This window comes from Coccinella septempunctata, chromosome 2, assembly GCF_907165205.1.
Source record: "Coccinella septempunctata chromosome 2, icCocSept1.1, whole genome shotgun sequence".
Taxonomy (NCBI): Eukaryota; Metazoa; Arthropoda; class Insecta; order Coleoptera; family Coccinellidae; genus Coccinella; species Coccinella septempunctata.
In genome coordinates, this window is record NC_058190.1 from 21,284,349 (window position 1) to 21,304,586 (window position 20,238).

At 35.1% G+C, this 20,238-nt stretch overlaps 1 protein-coding gene across 4 annotated transcripts in view; it reads left to right on the plus strand.

The window, feature by feature from the left end:
- The window catches only part of LOC123307709 (ubiquitin carboxyl-terminal hydrolase 34), a 177,075-nt gene that overhangs the window by 91,580 nt on the left and 65,257 nt on the right, over positions 1 to 20,238 (plus strand). For all 4 annotated transcript variants that reach the window (XM_044890118.1, XM_044890121.1, XM_044890119.1 and 1 more), the window contains 7 exons: positions 955 to 1,272; positions 1,920 to 2,088; positions 4,063 to 4,289; positions 15,108 to 15,311; positions 16,252 to 16,424; positions 16,477 to 16,643; positions 16,779 to 16,999. In XM_044890118.1, coding sequence (XP_044746053.1) covers positions 955 to 1,272; positions 1,920 to 2,088; positions 4,063 to 4,289; positions 15,108 to 15,311; positions 16,252 to 16,424; positions 16,477 to 16,643; positions 16,779 to 16,999 — 1,479 coding nt within the window. The remainder of the gene's footprint in view (positions 1 to 954; positions 1,273 to 1,919; positions 2,089 to 4,062; positions 4,290 to 15,107; positions 15,312 to 16,251; positions 16,425 to 16,476; positions 16,644 to 16,778; positions 17,000 to 20,238) is intronic.

Below are 20,238 nucleotides of genomic sequence, written 5' to 3' on the forward strand. Positions count from 1 at the left end.
GTTTCGTTTTCAAGATATGCTGTGGTGGAATTTGAATTTTGTCTTCATGGATCTTCATTTCTCAAGATATTCAACTGAAATTCGCAAAAAATATTCCAGAGGTTTATGGCATGTCCATAGTCATTGTCGCATTTGAAAACTCTTGATTTCTTGCAAACTCCTGTACCTGGTACCGAAAAAAAAAATCGAAATTTTTCTCAAAGTTTCTTCCAATAATATTGGAGAAAAAAATGGTTTGTAGAAAATGAATAACAAAATAATATTGTTGCAACATTACTGTTTGAAAAACTGCATCTGGCAAAGAAACTTCGAACGCAGAAGCATTTTCTAAAAGCAAAATTTGTATTACTTTTACTCCTCGTGTTTCAGATGAGCGTTGATGAGCATCCTTTTCGTTTCCATTCATTTTTATGGATATTTTATACCATTTTAATATCTAGGCTAGTGGGTAGGAGATCCTTCTAAGATTTCAAGTCATTGTCCGATGGAGATGTTTGATACAGATCTATTACATTACATTCTTTACATTACTTAGTTGTTGTTTCAAATATCCTATAGGCGATAAGCTACCGTATTTTGAGCTTTTAGGCCAAAAGGTGAAGCGAAAATTGGCGGGGTTCCTAGTTAGTGTAGAACCACAATCAAATAACTCAAATAAAATCTTGGCCGACTGCGTCACAATCCTTCGTAAAGGGCTGGACGACTGCCAAAATATATTTCATTCACAGCACCCTTTCTTCCGTTTTTACTTCTTCTGTTTATTTATTTTCTTGCTTAAATTGAGAATGAAGGTAAAAGTGGAATTTGTTTTCTTTTTCATTCGGTAATCGGAGGTTCATTTAGTTTAGTAGGTTACTAGTTTTTCAACAAGTTATAGCCGTCGTTTGTAGCTTACAATTTTGAACAGTTCTTTATCGAAATTTTCTTCTGGTATAGTGAATTATCACATTTCAGATGCAAGTTGCAGAAGATGGCAAAGAACCTTATGGACCCGCATGCAGAGATTACTTCTGGTTAGTTTCACGACTCATTGATGGTTTGCCTGAAGAATTAATCAAGGAGAGCATTGAAGATCCCCAAAATTGCATTATAGATATAAATAACCTTTGTGCTAAAATGGCCAAATCCTTATTGAACAGGGAATTTTTAGAAACTAGACATAGGACTGTGGACGATGATGGTCTAATTGGCCTGTTGAATCTTTTAACTAATCTGATTAGATTTAAACCTCCCTTTCAAACAAGTAAGGCTGGACAAGAGCTTCTCAATGAGGTAAAAGATAATCTTAACTTTAGTTCATAATTACACTGCGCCTCTGCTGTGATATAAGTAATTCATTCACGATGCAGCAGCTGTATTGCATCACACCGAGCTACGAATGCTTATAATCTTATGGTTGGTTTATGCAGTGTCGCTATGACCTAAGAAAGGAACCAATCTTAGGGGCATATGGCTAATACATGAATGCCATCTGCCAATTAAATTGGTCCCTTTCTTAGATATTAGTTCTTATGTAGTAACTCTGTATGAACCCACCCTTAACACATACTGATTTACTGTTATTACTGCATTTCTCCCATCGACTACCTAGTACATCATAAATGTTTCTTTTTCCAATGGACGTAAGAGGTATTTTTATATGAAAAAAGATTTCCTTCAGCGTTCTCAATCCTAATTAGTTCATTGAAAGACAAAACTTGTGCTTAATCTTGCTCAATCAATATTGCCTGGGCCATTCACATCCTGCAGCACTGATCTTAATCAGCCTTATAGAAAATGAAGGTTCGTTCTTTCGACAACTTATTTGTGATGAAAAGCGAAATAAAGGCGCAGTGTACTATGATCGCCAGAGTTTGAAAAAATCGAACTATAAAATCTTGGAGACTTGCATCAATATTGAGAACAAATTCTGCTTTCAGGTATTCGAATTTCTCTTTGCTCTGCCTACTCCAAAATTGAGGCACGTACCAAAGTGCAAATCAGCGCGAGCACGTTCATCCGCATTCGACCTGTTAGTTGAATTTGTTAAGGGATCTCCTGAAAACTACGCAATTCTTCATGAGAAACTGTTGAAGCAACATCAACCAGGTAAAAATCAACCCACTTCTTTTTTCGCAGTCTAGTAGGGCGAAAAGATATTTCAACTTAATCCAATTGCAGAGTCGGGTTTTAATGTTCAACTTTTACTTCAATCAATTTAATTATCAAGATATCATGATTAAAAATAAATGTGGATGACCTTCAGAATTAGAATTCTCTTCAGTAAAATTGTTTGCTCCGATAAAAGTTCTTTTCCTAACTTTTTTAAGTACTTATTGATCAGCAATCAGAATACAAATTGCAAAGATTATAGAGTAGAAAAATAGGAAACGCCCTCATATCTCTAGTACTAAAAACCGACTACATTTTGGCCAGTGAAAACACGCCTGACAATTAGATGGCGCTGAAAACGTTCTGACAATACAGTGACTCTAACGAGACAGTGGCGACAATTGTGGTCTCGTTTTTCATCGATTTAGCAAAAATATGGCGGATTTGGTCACGTGACGTGACGTGAGCCAATCCGCATTCCGAATAAGAGATCATAGCATTGAAATCTGTGCTTCTAAGCCGCCATATTCTTGCTAAATTTCCAATTGTCACCACTGTGTTTGATAGAGTCACTGTATCTGACAATACAGAAAAACCGTTCAATAACAGTTTTCTGTTTTATAAATGGCGCGAAATTCGAATTCTATTCCTTGTATTGAATTTCAATATCGACTGAGACCAGAAAACAAACATCCTGAGCGATAAAACAAAAGTATGGTATTGTTTTATGACGATGTTAGTATATGATTTCCTTATGATATGGTCTCTTCATGACATAATACAATAATACAAATTGATTAATGAATGAACAAAACACAGCAGGTTCTTAAAACTTCGACTTCCCTAACAACAATTCTGGTTCCCAAATCAAAATCAATAAAACCTTTTCATTTCTGAATATACTGAAGGAGTAGCAATTGAGAATCCTTGAATGGTCCTATAAAGGTCATAATTTCCCCTTTATGGACCGTTTATGCAAGGGATCCTTTCTGCATACAACAATTTACGTGGACGAACAGTTCTCGATTGACTTGTAGTAAAATATTTACTGTACATGGTGCAGTCAGTAGTGTTTGCTGAAGTCATTGACTTAACTTCCAGAAAATTTATCCATTTTGGGACACTGAAAATAAAAATCAATGAATGACCGATTTACATGTTACGAGTTTTAATATACTTACGCTTCCATTTTCGTTAGTTGAGTAAGAAACTTAATTTCGGAATATCCATTTTATTATTTGATCCACAGTTCTTCGCCATTCAATAATTTTCAAACGATGTTTTGGTGTTTTCACCATCAGCAAATAGAACTCGGCGGAACGAGCTAGATAAACAAAAATTGGTACGAGAATTAAAACATTCAAAACCTCTTCGATCAAAATGGCCATCTGGAACAAATTTCATATGTTTCTGCAAATGGCACTCAAATTAATATTTCAACCAGTTCTATCATCTTAAAAACACACTTGACACACAGATAGCGCTCACATTTCTTTAGTCGCTTCGTTTCCCATCTTTCTACTCTATAATCTTTGACAAATTGTATAAATTTATTTGAATATCGTTGTTGTTTAAGTATTCATTTCTTGAAATTCAATTTTTATCATTCATGACATTAGAATTGGAGAGCGATTTTTCCATAGACATCAATTTATTCAATAAATATGACTAATTAAAAAAAAATCCATATTTTCGTTTGAGTTCACTCTACTGTTTTCCAACTCTTATTGCATAAAATAATATTCAATATAAAGAAAATTCACGTTTCTCGTTAATCAGGCGTTTTCAATCAAAGAAATTCTAAAAGTAGGCAACATAATATGTTTCAACATAGCATAATTATTTTTGTCCATTTTTGCGTTATTATGATCGGTTTCTGAATTGCACATAGATCACGTGATACATTATTTTTTATCTTCTGGATGAAGGTTTGCAATACATATGGAATTATCATATATTTTCGTCATTCAGGTCCACATTCCCCATATCCTTGGGATTATTGGCCTCATGAAGATGGAAGATCAGAATGTGGATATGTTGGGTTAACCAATCTTGGGGCTACATGTTACATGGCTTCTTGTATGCAACATCTTTATATGATGCCACAAGCAAGAGCGTCAATTCTGGAAGCAGACACAGACCAAGCCAAGCATGAAAATACATTGAAAGAATTACAACGAATGTTCGCTTACCTCTTGGTGAGTATTATAACTAATCTGATGATGAGGCCACAATTTTTACGTTAAATGATATCAATACAAATACATGAACGAAATGAAAAACCATGTTTTCTAAGTTCTAAATATGTATAATCCGTTAGCTTGAGTCGATATTGACCGTTGTTTGGCGTGAAGATTCAGTTTTCCTATTCTAACAAGTTCTATTATTATCTTAATGTGATTGATCCCCATGATTCCGTTTTATGTGTCAAACTAGATGAATATTTCAGAAAACATGAAGGAATATTTCTTGGTTATCTTAATTCTCTATTGCAAACGATAAATGTTTGTTCACAATAAACGTAAGACGTAAATTAAACATCATACTGACGAAATTCGTGAGGTGTTCACAATGCAAACGCAACTGCAACGTAACTTCTTAGGAAATGGCAAAATTTACATATTGTCTATTTTTCCTGTTTCGACTAATAAAAATATATACATCATCAAATACACTACTCAACAATTGATAGAGATCAATGACCTCCCATCAATTTATTTCAGGAATATTCGGTTCAAGATCTTTATTCAGTAAGTTTAGTTGATATTTCTCAGAGATGAAGGAAAAGAAGAATTTTTTTTTCAATATGAGAAATTTTACGCTCGAATGACAGAATACAAATTAAATGAAGAGAAAATTGAAAGTTAAGGTAAAGTTTGTACTGGGTTTCCCGCGAGGTGCTCGTGTCGAGTATTACACTCTTCTAGGCATACTGAGACAATTTATGAAATTTTGGGACAAAATGGTCCACATATTTAACAAACCGTTAAAAAGCTGCTCCAGATTGTTTTATCGGTTGTTCTAGAGAGCACACTTGTCTAGATATCTCTGCCAAGGCATGCCCAGAAAATTGCATAGACTCATATGAGGCTGAACTCACTAAATAGGACACTCGGCAAAGCCCTTTGAAACCTATCAAAACTTGTCACTCTGACACTCGATCTCCAATTGAATTCCTTTTCACTTTGCATTGCCTCGGAAGAAACCTACCCTCTTCACTCGGAAAATTCTCCGCTCTGGGTAAACCCATTAGCCCATTGGGCAGACATAACTTACACTGTTAATTAATTGGTCCAGAAAGAGATGGAAAAAATTAGTGAGAGAGAAATTAGAAAACGGAATATTTACAAGAACTTTTTCAAGCCAGAAAAAGTACTGCGACACGAAAAGAATTATAAAATGAATTAATTGTAATAAAAATAATACTCTTTATTAGTTCAATAACTAGTTAAAACAATATTAATAATATCAAATATAATAAGCAAATTAACAATGCTTCTTTAAAACTGTTATATGTAGTCAGACCTCTGATCAGAGTGGATTCTGATGCTGAGATCGTACGGAATGTATCAACATAAAAGTTGTTTCTGTTTCTTCATGTTTCAAATAACAATCTCGTGCCGCAAGGTGTTAAACTCGGGCTCAGGTTCATTGATACTTTTGAAGTGTTTATGTTGAGTGAAAATTATGAAACTAATATAGAAACGTAGATAAGAAAATTCTTCATTTAGTGGGGACAATCAAAGCCATCAAAATATTCAAGATTCTGGCAATTTTCTGCATACAAAGGTGAAAATTGGTTCAAGAAAGAAGAGCGAACATTCATTGATCCCATATTTGTGGTAAGATCCAGGCACATATTGATACGATAAACAAGGTAGTAAATTCAAGAATAAATAAAGAGTACCATACGGTCACATACTAGATTGATGATGCCACAAAATAACGGAGAAGAAAATATTACATTAACAGATCTACTGCACGAAATAAAGAACTCAAAGGACGAAGTAAAGAATTGTATTTCGGCAACAGAAGTAAGACTGCGGTTGGAAATTCAAGAGCTAAAAAATAAAAACGAGACTTTAGAAAAAGAGAAAGAAATTTTGAAAGAAAGACTGGAAAGAACCGAACAGTTTTGCAACAAAAATAATATTGTCATATTTGGCTTGAATAAAGGATGTCCATTGAAAGCAGACTACCTTTGCAGTGAAATTAATCGAATATTGGATGTGCAGATCGAACCGGATGAGATAAATGATTATTACACATTAGGAAAAGAAGATAATAGCCCAATTAAGATAGAATTCATCTCTTATCAAAGTAAGAAAATAATATTTGAAAGTTTTAAAAAACTTAAGGGTACAGGAGTGGCTATTGCGAATGATCTAACTCTGAAGCAACGACAGGACCTACAGAAGCTAAAGTCCTTTTTACGAGAAGCTAGAACAAAATATTCAGAGAGATCATTTTTGAAAGGAAATAAACTAATAATTGGGGAAGAATCATACACTTTGGAGGAATTAGAGAGTTTCGGACTCGAACGAAACAAAACTAGGAGTGCTCCAAATACACCGAGTATAAATTCGGAAAGTGATTATGTGAGAGAGGAGATTCCGACAACTTCAACGTCGAAAGAAGTAACAAGAGAAATAACATCAAAAGAAGAAATTAATGAAGCTAGGAAATCCCACAATACCCCTCGATTACCCACACATAAAAAAGGATTTTTCAACAAAAATAGGTCCCAACCAGAAAAGATTGTGGGGATGACCCTAAGACATAAATCAACATCAGAGAGAAAAAACTAGCCAGACCATCAAAGTAAGTAAATATTACGAAATAAAACAAATAATAATAAAACAAATAAGAAAAATTAAGTAAAAAAAAATAATATAATTGTTGTTACTAAATTTTTTTGGAACGAGTAATTAAATTTTGAAATTCGGATGAATTTGTAACGTCAAAATGGACCCTTTTATTAGACAATATCGAAATGACGACTATAATACCATCGTCGTCGAGAAAATTGATGAAATCAATAAATGGAGGATTAATGAAATGTTTGATATCCTACAGATGCATATAAGAAGTATTCAAATGAATTTTGAGGAGTTACAAGTATGCCTAGAAGGAATGACTATATTATTCGATATCATCCTTAGAACATCATACTGACGGAAACATTTGTGGTAGATGACATAAATTTATTTAAATTAAATGGATACCGGCATGTCTATAATGAAGGTAGATACAATAGAAATGATGGTACAATCGTTTATGTGAGGGAAAATATAAATTTTGAACATGAGAACATACAACTGGGGGAAATAACAGCTATAGATTTGAATATTCAGAACAACAAAGAAAGAATTAGATTAACTGCAATATATAAGTCACCTAAATATGTAATCACTGATTTCAATGAAAAATTAGCGCTTTACTTAGAGGATAAAAAACATTGTAAAAACACATTATCACAGGAGATATAAATATTGATTTATTGGAGAATGAACATGTAGTAGAAGAGTACAAAAATATATTGAACTTCTTTGGCTTCACATCGTATATAAATAAATATACACGACCTGAAAGTAAATCGTGTCTAGATCATTTTTTCGTGAAGGGTTTTCAACGGGGAGAATCGGACATCAAAGGTTTTGTTCTTCATAATTTGATAACGGATCATTATCCAATATTGTTGAGTGTAGATCTGAAAATAAAAAGAAAAAAATATTATATTAAAGAACGAAAAAAAATACACAAATTACCTTAAATTGAAGAATGCACTGAGTCTGGAAGATTGGCAGCATTAATATGAAATTGAAGATGTCAATGAGGGAACTGAATACTTCTTGAATATATTGAAAAACTTAATAGAGACAAATACAACCACAATTCGTATAAAAAACAAAGAGAGGATTAAAAAGGAATGGATTACGCCGAAAATATTGAAAACAATAAATGAAAAACAAAATATGTATACCAAACTCAAAAAGAATCCTAATAATGAAGAACTTAAAATAAAATATTCGGAAATGAAAAAACAATTACGTAAAACAATATTGAGAGCTAAGCAAGAATATTTTGAGAAATGTATCGAGGATAATCAGAACGAAACTATAGCCTTGTGGAGGTACGTGCAAAATTCCTCGAAAAAGGAAACACAAATTACATGCATAAGGACAGAAGAAAATAGGGTAGTTGAAGATGAACAGGAAATAAGCGATATATTTAATGAATATTTTAGCGGTATTGGAGAGAGATACGCCAACGAAATAACGGAACCAGCAGGATTCGAAGAAGAAAAAATTCATTTACAAGAATCTTTTTTTCTATTTCCCACAGATTCCGAAGAAGTAGAAAAAGTTATAAGTAGCCTCAAATCCAGAAAATCTACTGGACATGATGGAATTCGCTCGGAAGTTTTGAAACAAGTCAAACATGAGATATCAGAACCTATCACCTATTTAGTCAACAATTGTTTCGAAAAAGCGTGTTTTCCTGACATTTTGAAGATAGGGATAATAAAACCATTACACAAAGGCGGAGATAAAACACAAGTTAACAACTACAGACCAGTTACTCTTATATCCATTGTGGCGAAAATATTTGAAAAGTTAATTAAAGTTCGAATGGTGGCTTTTATGAATAAGTACAATATACTTTCCAACAGTCAATTTGGGTTTCGCCAGGGCGTTTCAACAGAAGATGCGATAAAATTAGTGACTGAAAAATTATATGAAAACATAGATAAAAATACCCCAATTCTAGCTGTTGTGATAGATCTGGCGAAGGCTTTCGATACTGTTGACCATCAAAAATTATTAGAAAAACTATCAAATCATGGCTTTAGAGGAAAAATAAACACCTTATTCCGCAGTTTTCTTTCAGGCAGAAAACAGATCACAAGAATAAATGGGAAATTTAGTAGAACAAAGATACCTAAATATGGGGTTCCGCAAGGAACAGTACTCGGGCCTCTCTTTTTCCTGATTTATCTGAATGATATATTTCAACAAAAATCTGCTGGAGAAATTATAAGTTTTGCCGACGATATGATAGTAATGTACGAAGATACATCTTGGGAAAATCTGAAACAGAAAACAATAAAAGATTTCAGGATGCTAAAGAAATGGTTCGAACAAAGTAAACTCACCCTAAACCAACAGAAGACCCAATATCTAACCTTTTCATCTAATAAAGTTGGACTTCCAAATTTGGGCACCCTTCGAGTCGACGATAGGTTGGAAATAGCGAATACTAATTCAACGAAATATCTTGGTGTTTATATAGACCAACATTTGAAGTGGGATCAACATATGAATTATTTGACTAGAAAGCTAAGAGGAATTGCATACAGATTCAGAATAATACGAAAAGATATCCAATCCACAAGACATCTCCAAATACTTTATGACGCACTTGTGCAATCACAACTCTCATATGGAATCATAGGATGGGGAGGTGTCTTGGATTGTCATAAAAGAAGCATAGATGTCTTGCAAAAATATATTTTGAAAATAATTTATGGAAAGAAGTTCACATTCCCTAGTAGACAGATTTACGAACTATCAAAAGCATTAGATATAAGGCAAATCTATGCAAATAAAATTATAATAAATATTAAACAGAAGAAGATAAAATTAGTCATCAGAGAGCACAACTACCTGACCAGAACAAGAAATGTCAACTATAAAAGACAGAGGGCAGAAAAAAGAATAGGACAGAGAAGCTGCACATACCTAGCTTCTAGATTGTACCCAAATGTGCCTACGGAAATAAGAGAGCTAAGAAACATAAAGAAATTCAAGAAGGAAATAAAGAACTGGTTGACTTCAGAAGATAGATCCAAGATACATAAAATAATCAATTCAACATAAAGAATAACTATATATAATAATAAAAAAAAATTAAATATGAACTAAGAAAAAGAAAAATAACCCGATTGTGACAGATATTCCCGAACGTGACTGTGAACCCGACGAAGACGAAATATATGTATACAACGGCGTGACGAGGAAAGGGGACAGAACAAGATCTTTATTTTAGTATTTTATAAATTTGTTTTAGTTAGAGTGAAATTTATTTTAAACAACTGTAAACAGTTATTATAAATAACTCACAGTTTTTTCTAGAGTTTAAACATGTAATATTTGAATAAACTCATTTATATTCTATTCTATTCTTGTATTGTACTCGTAGACTTCAGACACATATTGAAAACTTTCATACATTGGGTAGCAATTAATGCTTAACCTTGTAAACGAGTTCCAATGTTTTGTATGCTATTCTCTGTCTCACGGTCATCAGATCTAATTCTGTCACCATCAATCTAATAGGTTCTTCTATTACAGTTCAACACTATTCTCATTCCTCTATTAAGCACTTTCTGAATCTTTTCTGCACTTTTTGATTTGAGATCCAACAATAATGAGGTACAAAAATCCAAGTGGGGCAATACAATTGATTCCAACAGTAGTACTTATGAACTGTATTTTCTGTGCCATCTTCCTTATAATGTATTCTGTATGTACTTTATAATTGAACCTTCTATCCAGTTTCACTCCCAAGTATTAAATATTGTCAACTTTTTTCTAACTATGCTGGTTGATAGAGATTATGAGGCCATACCTATTAATTTAGCCGATTCTATTTTCATTGCCAAAAAACATGTATGTAGTACGATTTACTGAAATTCACAATCATCTGATTATCCCCCATCCGATCATTTAACGTTTCCAGATCTTCGTTCATTAGTGCAACTATCATTCTAAAAACATATGACATATACAGTCTTTGCTACAAACATGAGCTAGTCGGTGGAAAACAATAAAATATTATCTATCTCTGAGGCCACCTAACCTATCATTCAATTCATTCATTCGGTATTGTTGCACCTCCCATGGCAATATAACGGTTGTTCCTAAAGATATTTCGGTTTTCGGAGCAAGCAATAAGTATTTCGGTTAAGGAATTTCCTTTTTAGATAGATTGAAATTCGCTTCATCACAACTTCTTTAAGGACCTCCGTTATCAAAGTTCGTCAATGCGGTGAGGAAGGTTGAGTTCGGCGTCAGATACCTTCAAAGATAAAGTAGCCTTCATATAATATAACAACCTGAAACAGAGAATTAAAACTTTAGAACATCGATACGAAGTCACAAAGATAGGGCGAAGCAATACAAAAACAACAATTTTTTCTATAGGAAACAGAAACAGTTCTTTCGTAATCATGAAGGAAAGGGAACTGGGAAAGATGATTTCTTGATCCTGAGAAAGGCCATCAGTTCTGGAGCAAGATATGATCTGAAAATAGCTATTCTTTAATCGTTCATACTGGTGACATACCTAATAACCAATAGTCCGAGAGCTGGCAACGAAAATCGGCAAGAGTTTTGTAATGGCTCATAATTAAGTATGATATAGTATTGAGGGTGTACATTAGTCAGCACCCACTCTCTAGGTCAGGTAGTGGGTAGTGGAACACCTACCGGCGACGCGCTTTGATGTGGGTATATAAAATTACAACTTACTCTACAAGTATTTTGTAATTATTGAAAATAGTCACATAACTAGTTTATAGAACAGAAAACTTGAGAAAGTGGTCAGACCTCATTTTAGTGAAACGCGGTGGGTCAGCACCACAGAAGTTGCTGCCTTAACGATGTCGTTTCAAGAGATTTGTAATGGCTGAAAATTCATTTATTGCTCTAATATCATATATTATTTGAGAATAAAATAGTCAGACCACATATCAATAGAACAGAGGAAGTCAGCAGTCACCCAAAGTGCGGATATTGTAATTTTACATTAATCAAATAGCGTCTCCGCCAGACGTTCCACTACCTGACCTTGAGAGTGGGTGCTGAGTCAGGTACACCACCACACATATTTAAATATGAGCCAACTCTTGCCGATTTTCGTCGCCAGCTCTCGGACTGCAAAGATGGGGACCAAAAGGATCCCATAAAATATCGCCCTATAACATGCTTTCCATCCATGTTTAAAAATCTCTCGGCGGTACTGACGAGGTTTATCACTAAACATCAAAAATACAACGAATAAGTGGCGCAGGAACAAAAAAAATGTCAGATTGAAACCAAAGGATATAGGAGATATTGATCATATTCCAACCGAACAAACCGGAAAATTATTGAATTGATGTGGCCGATTCTTGATGAAAATCCGTAATTGAACTTAAAACAGATTATACGATTTTCGCAAGAGATTTTTTGAACTATGACACGTGTTTCGTTATCACACTAGCATCTTCAGGTGGGTGAAGGTAAATTGGTTTACCTATACTATAGTTTTACCTTTCACGACACCACGGAAGCAGAGGACTGCTGAGCCTAGAGAACACCCATGCAGAAAACATTGACCCGCTCAGTCAATACTTTTTCAAGGTAGACTCTACGCTTTTTCGAGCTATCTGTGAAGCTGGCCATTAAATCTCCGCATCAAAGCTGCTCACTCTAGAATACCATGTTGCTAGACGCACGGTGAATGAACAAATAGAGGAATGGAGCACCAATGCCCTGTACGAAAGATACCGGGCACCTGGAGGTTGGGGTTATACATAAGGTTAAATCTCTCACACCTATTTGCGGGGTATCTTTTCCCTTAGACGGGGGGTCGGCTTCTGGCAATCCAAGGGCAGGTCATGCCCACGGAAATGTACCTGAAACATATAGCGGAACAAAGCATTTCTCGGATCAATGCCGGAAATGCTTCCAAGCGGCTGAGTCCATCCAGCAGGTCCTACTCGTATCCACTCCTGGCCCAGAGAGAGTATCTCGATAGACATAGCCCCTTTTTTACTGCGCTGCCCCATGAAGATGAGCTACTGAATTGTTTCGGATGGACCTTCTCCAAGCCTGACATACAACACTTTGAGAAACATTCAACTGCCAGGATACTTATCGCTGGAAAACCCTTCCTGTATGATTTGGTCAAGTTGCACAGGAGCCAAAAGTCTTCTCGTTATGACTGATGCATCGATATTGCTTCAATCATTGTCAGTTCGATCGATTATATGATTTTCGTATAATCTGTTTTTAACTTCAAATACCACATGTTTTCTTTTATGCCACCATCTGCAGCTCACTACAATTAATAGATTTCATAGGGCGAGAGCTTGATGAAGTAAAAAAGACAATCAGCGGGTTTCATAAAACTTTGATTGTCCGATCAACGATTTGACAGTCACTCGAATTCTAAAACGAAATCACTGAAACCTTTTCATTTCTGAATATATTGAAGAAGTAGAAATTGAGAATAATTGAATGGACTTATGAACAACATAATTTGATGCGAGAATGATATTCTGAATGATCATGACTGAATTATCGATTGAAATTGACGTCTATTCCTCAATCAAGCTTTGATTCCCCGATCAAGCTTTATGGAACCCGGGGTATCATGAATACAACTCAAAATATCCCAGTTTTCCCTTGAAACACATGTATAACAGATATTCAAGTAACAAAAGCCACGAATAAAGAAAAAATTTTACATTATCGCTATCAATTGTTGAGCAGTGTATTTCAGAGGTTTTCTTCCAAACTTTTTTTTATACGATTTTGTTTTATCAATGTTACCTTTTGTATATTCACCAGTCTGCAATTCGATGACCACCTGCGACTATTTTGGGTATATCTATAACTAATTGTTTCAAAAAGGCTTTGCGAACACACATTGAGCAATCGAACTGCAATTACTTATCCCAACGGGCTATACAAGAAACCTAGGCGAATATCCACTCGTCTGGTAGCAGAAAGGGGGTTCGAAAGGGAAGGGAAACAGGGAAGTTACCTTCCTTCCGTACAAGCTTATCAATCAGCAAGAAACTCTCTATTGACTACGCGCGTATTAAGTTATGTTGCGTCCACACTCCAAATACAGCGTTTGTGTACGCTAGTTTTCAGTGCAGTTTTCCCTATTATTAAATCTTCGGTTTTCAGTGTGGTTGTTTTTTTCTCTTCCGAATCACTTCCTTCAGAAAATATTTCAAATATTTCTTCCCAACACATATTTTTATTATTCGATTGGAATATTCGGGTGATTCCATATCCCATAACGGAATTCTCATTTTCTAATTCATACATATAAAGTAATACTTTTTAGAACTCATTGACCTTTTGAAAAGTTTCACTTTGCGGAACTAGTACGAAAAGTAAAAAATTTCCCAACTGGTAATGTATCGATACATGCCATAGAAACGAAGTAGAAAATCTATCTTCGAGGGACCCTTGTATAGACGATTTTAGTACTTTTAATTTGAATTCAACATCCTATTCAAAATTAGAAAAAGAATTGTGTGAAACTCGGAACTTTTCGTAACGCTCATTACGAAAAATAATGCTTTTTCCAATTGGTTGCATAAATAACTATTTCCTCTTCATCGATACATCGAAAATTTCCATATGGATATTATAGCTTTCCATATCGAAAATTGCACACAATCCGTCCTCATGCACCCACCAAAACGTTTGTATACTGGACGCTCTGAATGATGCTACGTTGGAGTTCGATTCAGATGGAAACATTGGTTGATATTTACATCAGTCAGTGGTATCTAGCCTTTTTTATGCCTGCCCGTCCCTAGTTGGTACCCTGAATATAGGGTGTTGATTCTTATTTTGAATTGTTGAAAATAATACTCCGACGCAGGTAGGAAGAGTGACACTTTTCAACGAGTAACCAAAGAAGTATCTTTGGTGAATAGAAGTTCTTGAAGGTTAATTACAGCATTTCTTCTGGCTGAGCGGAGCAATCCAATATTTTGAGTCACCTACTACTAAGGGCTACGCCTTAATATATATTTTTTTATAGACTAAAGCCTTTGGAGTTATGCCGTGTTGAAGCTAGGTTAAGTCCTCCTCATCAGTAAAAATTCATTAACTTTACTCGATGAGCTGCTTTCATATGAATTTCATTAAATCTTTCTCCTCTTCCAGTTTTGTAGCCTAAACATTTTAGCAGTTGTCAAAAATGTCTTAACTAATTTATTTCAGGAAAGTGAAAGAAAAGCCTATAATCCAAGGAGTTTCTGTAAAGTTTATACAATGGACCATCAGCCTCTGAATACTGCTGAGCAGAAAGATATGGCCGAATTTTTCATTGACTTAGTTAGCAAACTAGAGGAAATGACTCCTCAATTAAAGAGTGTGATCAAAAAGCTGTTCTGTGGTATAATAAGCAATAATGTTGTTAGTTTGGTAAGTTATATTATTGAATAATGTCTACATGTGCAGATTATCGTGACCAAAATCTTAGACTAATGAATCAGGAGATATAACATATATTATGTCTTAAAAAAAAACGTTCACATGGACTGCAATAAATATCATTATCGATTCCTTGAGAAGGGACTCGACAGATGCGGATTAAACATGAGCCACACTTTGAATTTATTTGAAAGAGTTGTCAATAATTTTATTTCGAAGGAAATATGCTTTTTGCAAAGATTTTGCGGTTATCTTCTAATATCCCTAATTGAAAATTCAAGAGGACTAAAAATGCCATAACAACTCATGTGAAAATATCAGTTACATTTATTTCAAAAATAATTTTTTCGCACATAACATTAATGATTTTTATGTTGGTGTTATCTTAAGTATGACGAAGTCTATTGATTTTGGTTAGAATCGATCCAGACGTTTTCGAGTTTTTTTAATGAAACCGGAATATCGGTCCCTTTTTCAATCAGATTTTTGCTCCTACATAAAAGCAGTAATTCGAAACTTCATTCTCGACAAAAAACTTCCAATCAATGATCCCTTCGTTCCACAATTTCACCTCAACTAATTAAATTATCTCCACTCTGTTCCCCTAATTTCATTATGTAGTAAACCACTACATCATGAAGACGATTTCGTTTACCTACCAGAATAAGTGAATCGATGACCTGTCAAGACGAATTTCACTAATGGAATAAATACAGATTACACTCTGTGGCATTTTTCAAAAGCTTACGATTAATAAACAATATTTCAACAATTTACGAGCTATTAGGAGAGGAAATTATTGAAAAAATTATAAGATCAAGTTATAATTGCTCATGTTCCATATAATTAATCTATGATTAGAAGATACTAAGATAGTATTGTCTCCCAAATCCAATCCATTCATAACTTAATGTTATGTATATGTTTTTAGGATTGTGATCATGTTAGCTGTACATTGGAAGAATTTTATACTGTACGCTGTCAAGTAGCAGATATGAGAAATTTATATGAATCTTTGGATGAGGTCACTGTTAAGGATACATTAGAAGGAGATAATATGTATACATGTTCACAGTGTGGCAAAAAAGTTAGAGCAGAGAAAAGGTGTGATTTCACTTCTTCTTATCATATTCTTTTCATAACATATATTTTTCAGAGCTTGTTTTAAGAAATTACCCCAAATTTTATGTTTTAATACTATGAGGTACACTTTCAATATGCTGACGATGCTTAAAGAAAAAGTAAATACTCATTTCTCTTTTCCTATGAGATTGAATATGGCGGGATATACTGAGAAAGAATTGATGACACAACAATATAAAGGTAACCACATTTTTCATTGATCGAGATTTCCTTTTTTCTAATTGATTCCGTCCATAATCTATCAAAAATCAACAATTGAAATTATATTGTTTCGCAATAATACATATTTGCTACCTTGATTCTTGAATTTTTCAGAAGAAAAGGCTAAACAAACTGAACATGAACCTGAGCAGTACGAGTATGATCTCATTGGAGTGACTGTACATACAGGTACTGCAGATGGTGGACATTATTATAGTTTTATTAAGGACCGCAGTGCTGGATCTAGGGATAAATGGTTCCTCTTCAATGATGCAGAAGTTAAACCATTTGATCCAAATCAAATAGCAGCGGAGTGCTTCGGTGGTGAAGTAACAGTAAGTTTTAATCAGTTATTTTAACAATCATAATCTTATACTCATCGTTTGATAATGTAGCTCTTTGTGTACAAAGCAGTTATAACAAGCTGATAATAGTGTGTTGAAAATAATTCAACAAATGTGAATATTCAATAGATATTTGCGTGGATCTAGATAAGAATCACTAATATGATACAAGTTATTATTATGACATTTGCCTTGCGGCTTTCAAACTCCTCTCCAGAGGAACATTCACTCATCCCAGATATCTCAGATATCAAAAGGATCAAACTCTGTTGGGGTCCTTTCCAGGTTATTATTTAACCTGATACAGAATTGAGACCAATTGGCCTATAAATCTCATCATAAAAAAACTTATTTTCATCATTGTAAAAAAAATATAAATAAAAAAAGAAAAAAATAAATTACAGAAGAAGCAAAAAAAAAGTCGGTTTATTCATAACACAATATGAGACAATTGTCAAACAATAAATTTTTTTATCTTTTTCCATCGGCAATAATACAGTATTATAATAACAATAATTCATTTCACGGAAGAGAAAACATTGCAATATTGGGGCCACAACCCCAAAAAAACTATAACTTTAACAACTTTCTCTGGTTGAGTTCGGCTAAGCGACTTGTGGTCCTTAAGTAGACTTGATTAACAATCAGCAATTTGGTCACTACAATACGATTTCTCTATATCCATTTATTTTCTAAAACTCACTCTACAACTGTCAGAAAACCAATTACAGGCATGCGTCCCCAGCTCTCTCTGAATTTGGAATGAACAATAAAATTAGCACATTCACGTCTTGAAAAAAATTTTTAAAATTTTGATGCTATACTTCTGTATGCCTTCAAAAACTGGTACTAATTTTGATTGCTGAGAATAAACGTACCAATTATCATTGAAATATATAGGAGGGATGGTTTGAAAGTTATGGGTAATTGAAGAAATTATAAATAAAACACTCTGTATCTTGATTATAAAGAAAAACAGTGGTACCATGATCGATCGACAGCTTATCGATGTTGAATTCGATGAGGCGTTGTCGGTAATCTAAATACACCCGAGAGTTTTCGTGTTAACAGGATGTTCATATAGAGAATTCTGATCATCTTTGGTACAAATTTTCAACTATTCGACTTGAAGATAAGGCGGAAGGAAAGGGGAAAAACGGGATTATTGTCGAGTCGTGCGCTTGTCGTGAGCTTGTGGTACGTGGGCAGGTTATTCTGGGTCACTTCAGTGTCTCTACCTACCTATAGCTTCCGCCCATTTACCAATGAATCACTTTGTATAAATATAACCAAGAAAAGTATTTGAAATGAAGAATACTCAAATTCAGAGCAAATGAATCGGCATTCAAAATTGATAAAATATCTTCTCAATTTGTTCGATTGACACAAAAATATAAACAAAAGTACTAAATTCAAAATATCATTTGAAATACGAGCGCACATCACTTTAGCCGCTCCATTTCCTATCTTCCTAACTCTAATATCTTTGACTGTCAGCTGTGAACGATGCGTGTTGGATATACATTTAGTTTATATCACCTCCAAACAGTTGGTGGTCCGCGGCAAAACATAATCGTCGTCAAAAGGTCCCACATCTCTAAAAAGTTAAGAACCACAGCTGAGACTAGTAGCAAAGTTTTCCAGTGGCGGCAGGGGCGTATTCGGGTAATTCGTATCTTACATTTCCCCCTCCTCAAGACGTTAGATACATACTGGTTGGCGTAACTGAACCTACAAACGTCTCCCTTCCTACAGCACCCTTGTTGTTAAAAATAACATTCCACAGTCTTCTCTTCGTCGGATTGAAACTGCATACCAGTATTCTCGTTCCGTCCTATTGAAAATGGCCAGCATGTTCCGAGCCATTCTCCTGTTGAGTTGATCTAGACCACCCAATTTTGGTACAACTAGCTTCTTCAGCTTCGCGAGGTCACCCCTCAGGTTCAACAAGGTATCCCACATGCCTCTGTACTTAGATTTGTTATCGGAGAATCTCTTGGTTACCAGGTAGAAGGTAGCCAAGCATTCCGGCAGGAGGCTGTTGATTGATGAGCTCAGGTACACCCTCAAGTTTCTTCCTGAAGAAGGATGCTATTCCTAAGGGCATACGCAGTTTTTAGGCCACACAGTGGGTTAAAGAATAATCTTCAGGCACTGAGAAGAGATCATGCTGCTGCTCAATAGAACTCCGAATCTTCCTCCATAGTTTGTCATGAATTATTGGTCGAAAATCATCCATTATGCTCCACTTTCTAGTTGGTCGTCCTTCTCGGATGAGTTTCGTCATGTTCGTCGTAGTCCACCTCATACTTCGTCAAACGATTTTTTTCTTTCCCCTAGTTAGTTTTTGGATATGGTACACTAATTCGTTGATCATTTTTATCACCTTGTATGGCCTTCCCAATCCTTCTGTAACAAAGGTGATAATCATGTCTTCCTCTGGGGGTTGTATAGCCAGACCAAGTCTCCAACCTTCCGCGTCTTTACTGACATACCCATTCTTCATTCAGTCACTCACTATTTTGAGGTTTTGTCGTACTTTCTCATGAATGTAGTGCAGCCTGCCCTTCAAGATGCTGGCGTAATCTTCACCAACTATCTCCATTCCGGGCTTACATCCAAACTCCAGGTCATAAGACAACCTTATTTCTCGACCGAACATAATACAGTCTGGTCTATCTCCTGTCGATTCTTGTACTGGCCTTCTGTAGGTCATCGTGAATAGATGAAGGCACCTGTCCCGGTCTCTTTGAGACCATTACAATTCGTTTCCTCATTTCGACTATGCCAACTGAGTGTGAGTTAAGGGTAATTGTATTCGTCTTCTGACGATTCTGATTGATCGGAATGTAGCTCGAGTGCACACCAAACCTTCTGAATATCCCCCTGATCAGCAGATCCGCCCCTGTCGAAGCCTCTTGGTTTAGAATGGCATAAGACTCAACCCATCGCCACCGGTATGTACTTATTCTCATCTTCGGTTTCTGTGAATGGGCCAGCAATATCGATGGCGACCCGTCCCAGAGGACTGCCTACGTTATACTGCTTCATTGGCGCTTTGAGATTTCCCCTCGGGCGATTCGATGAAGCACATAATCTGCATTTACGGCACAACACAGTGGTCCGAAACCCCGAAAAGCTGGCCAAAAGTCCAAAAACGTTTTCGATTTGGGTGAAAGTCTATATTCGGGGGTCTTTGGGGTCGCTGATTGATACTCACAAATTGATTG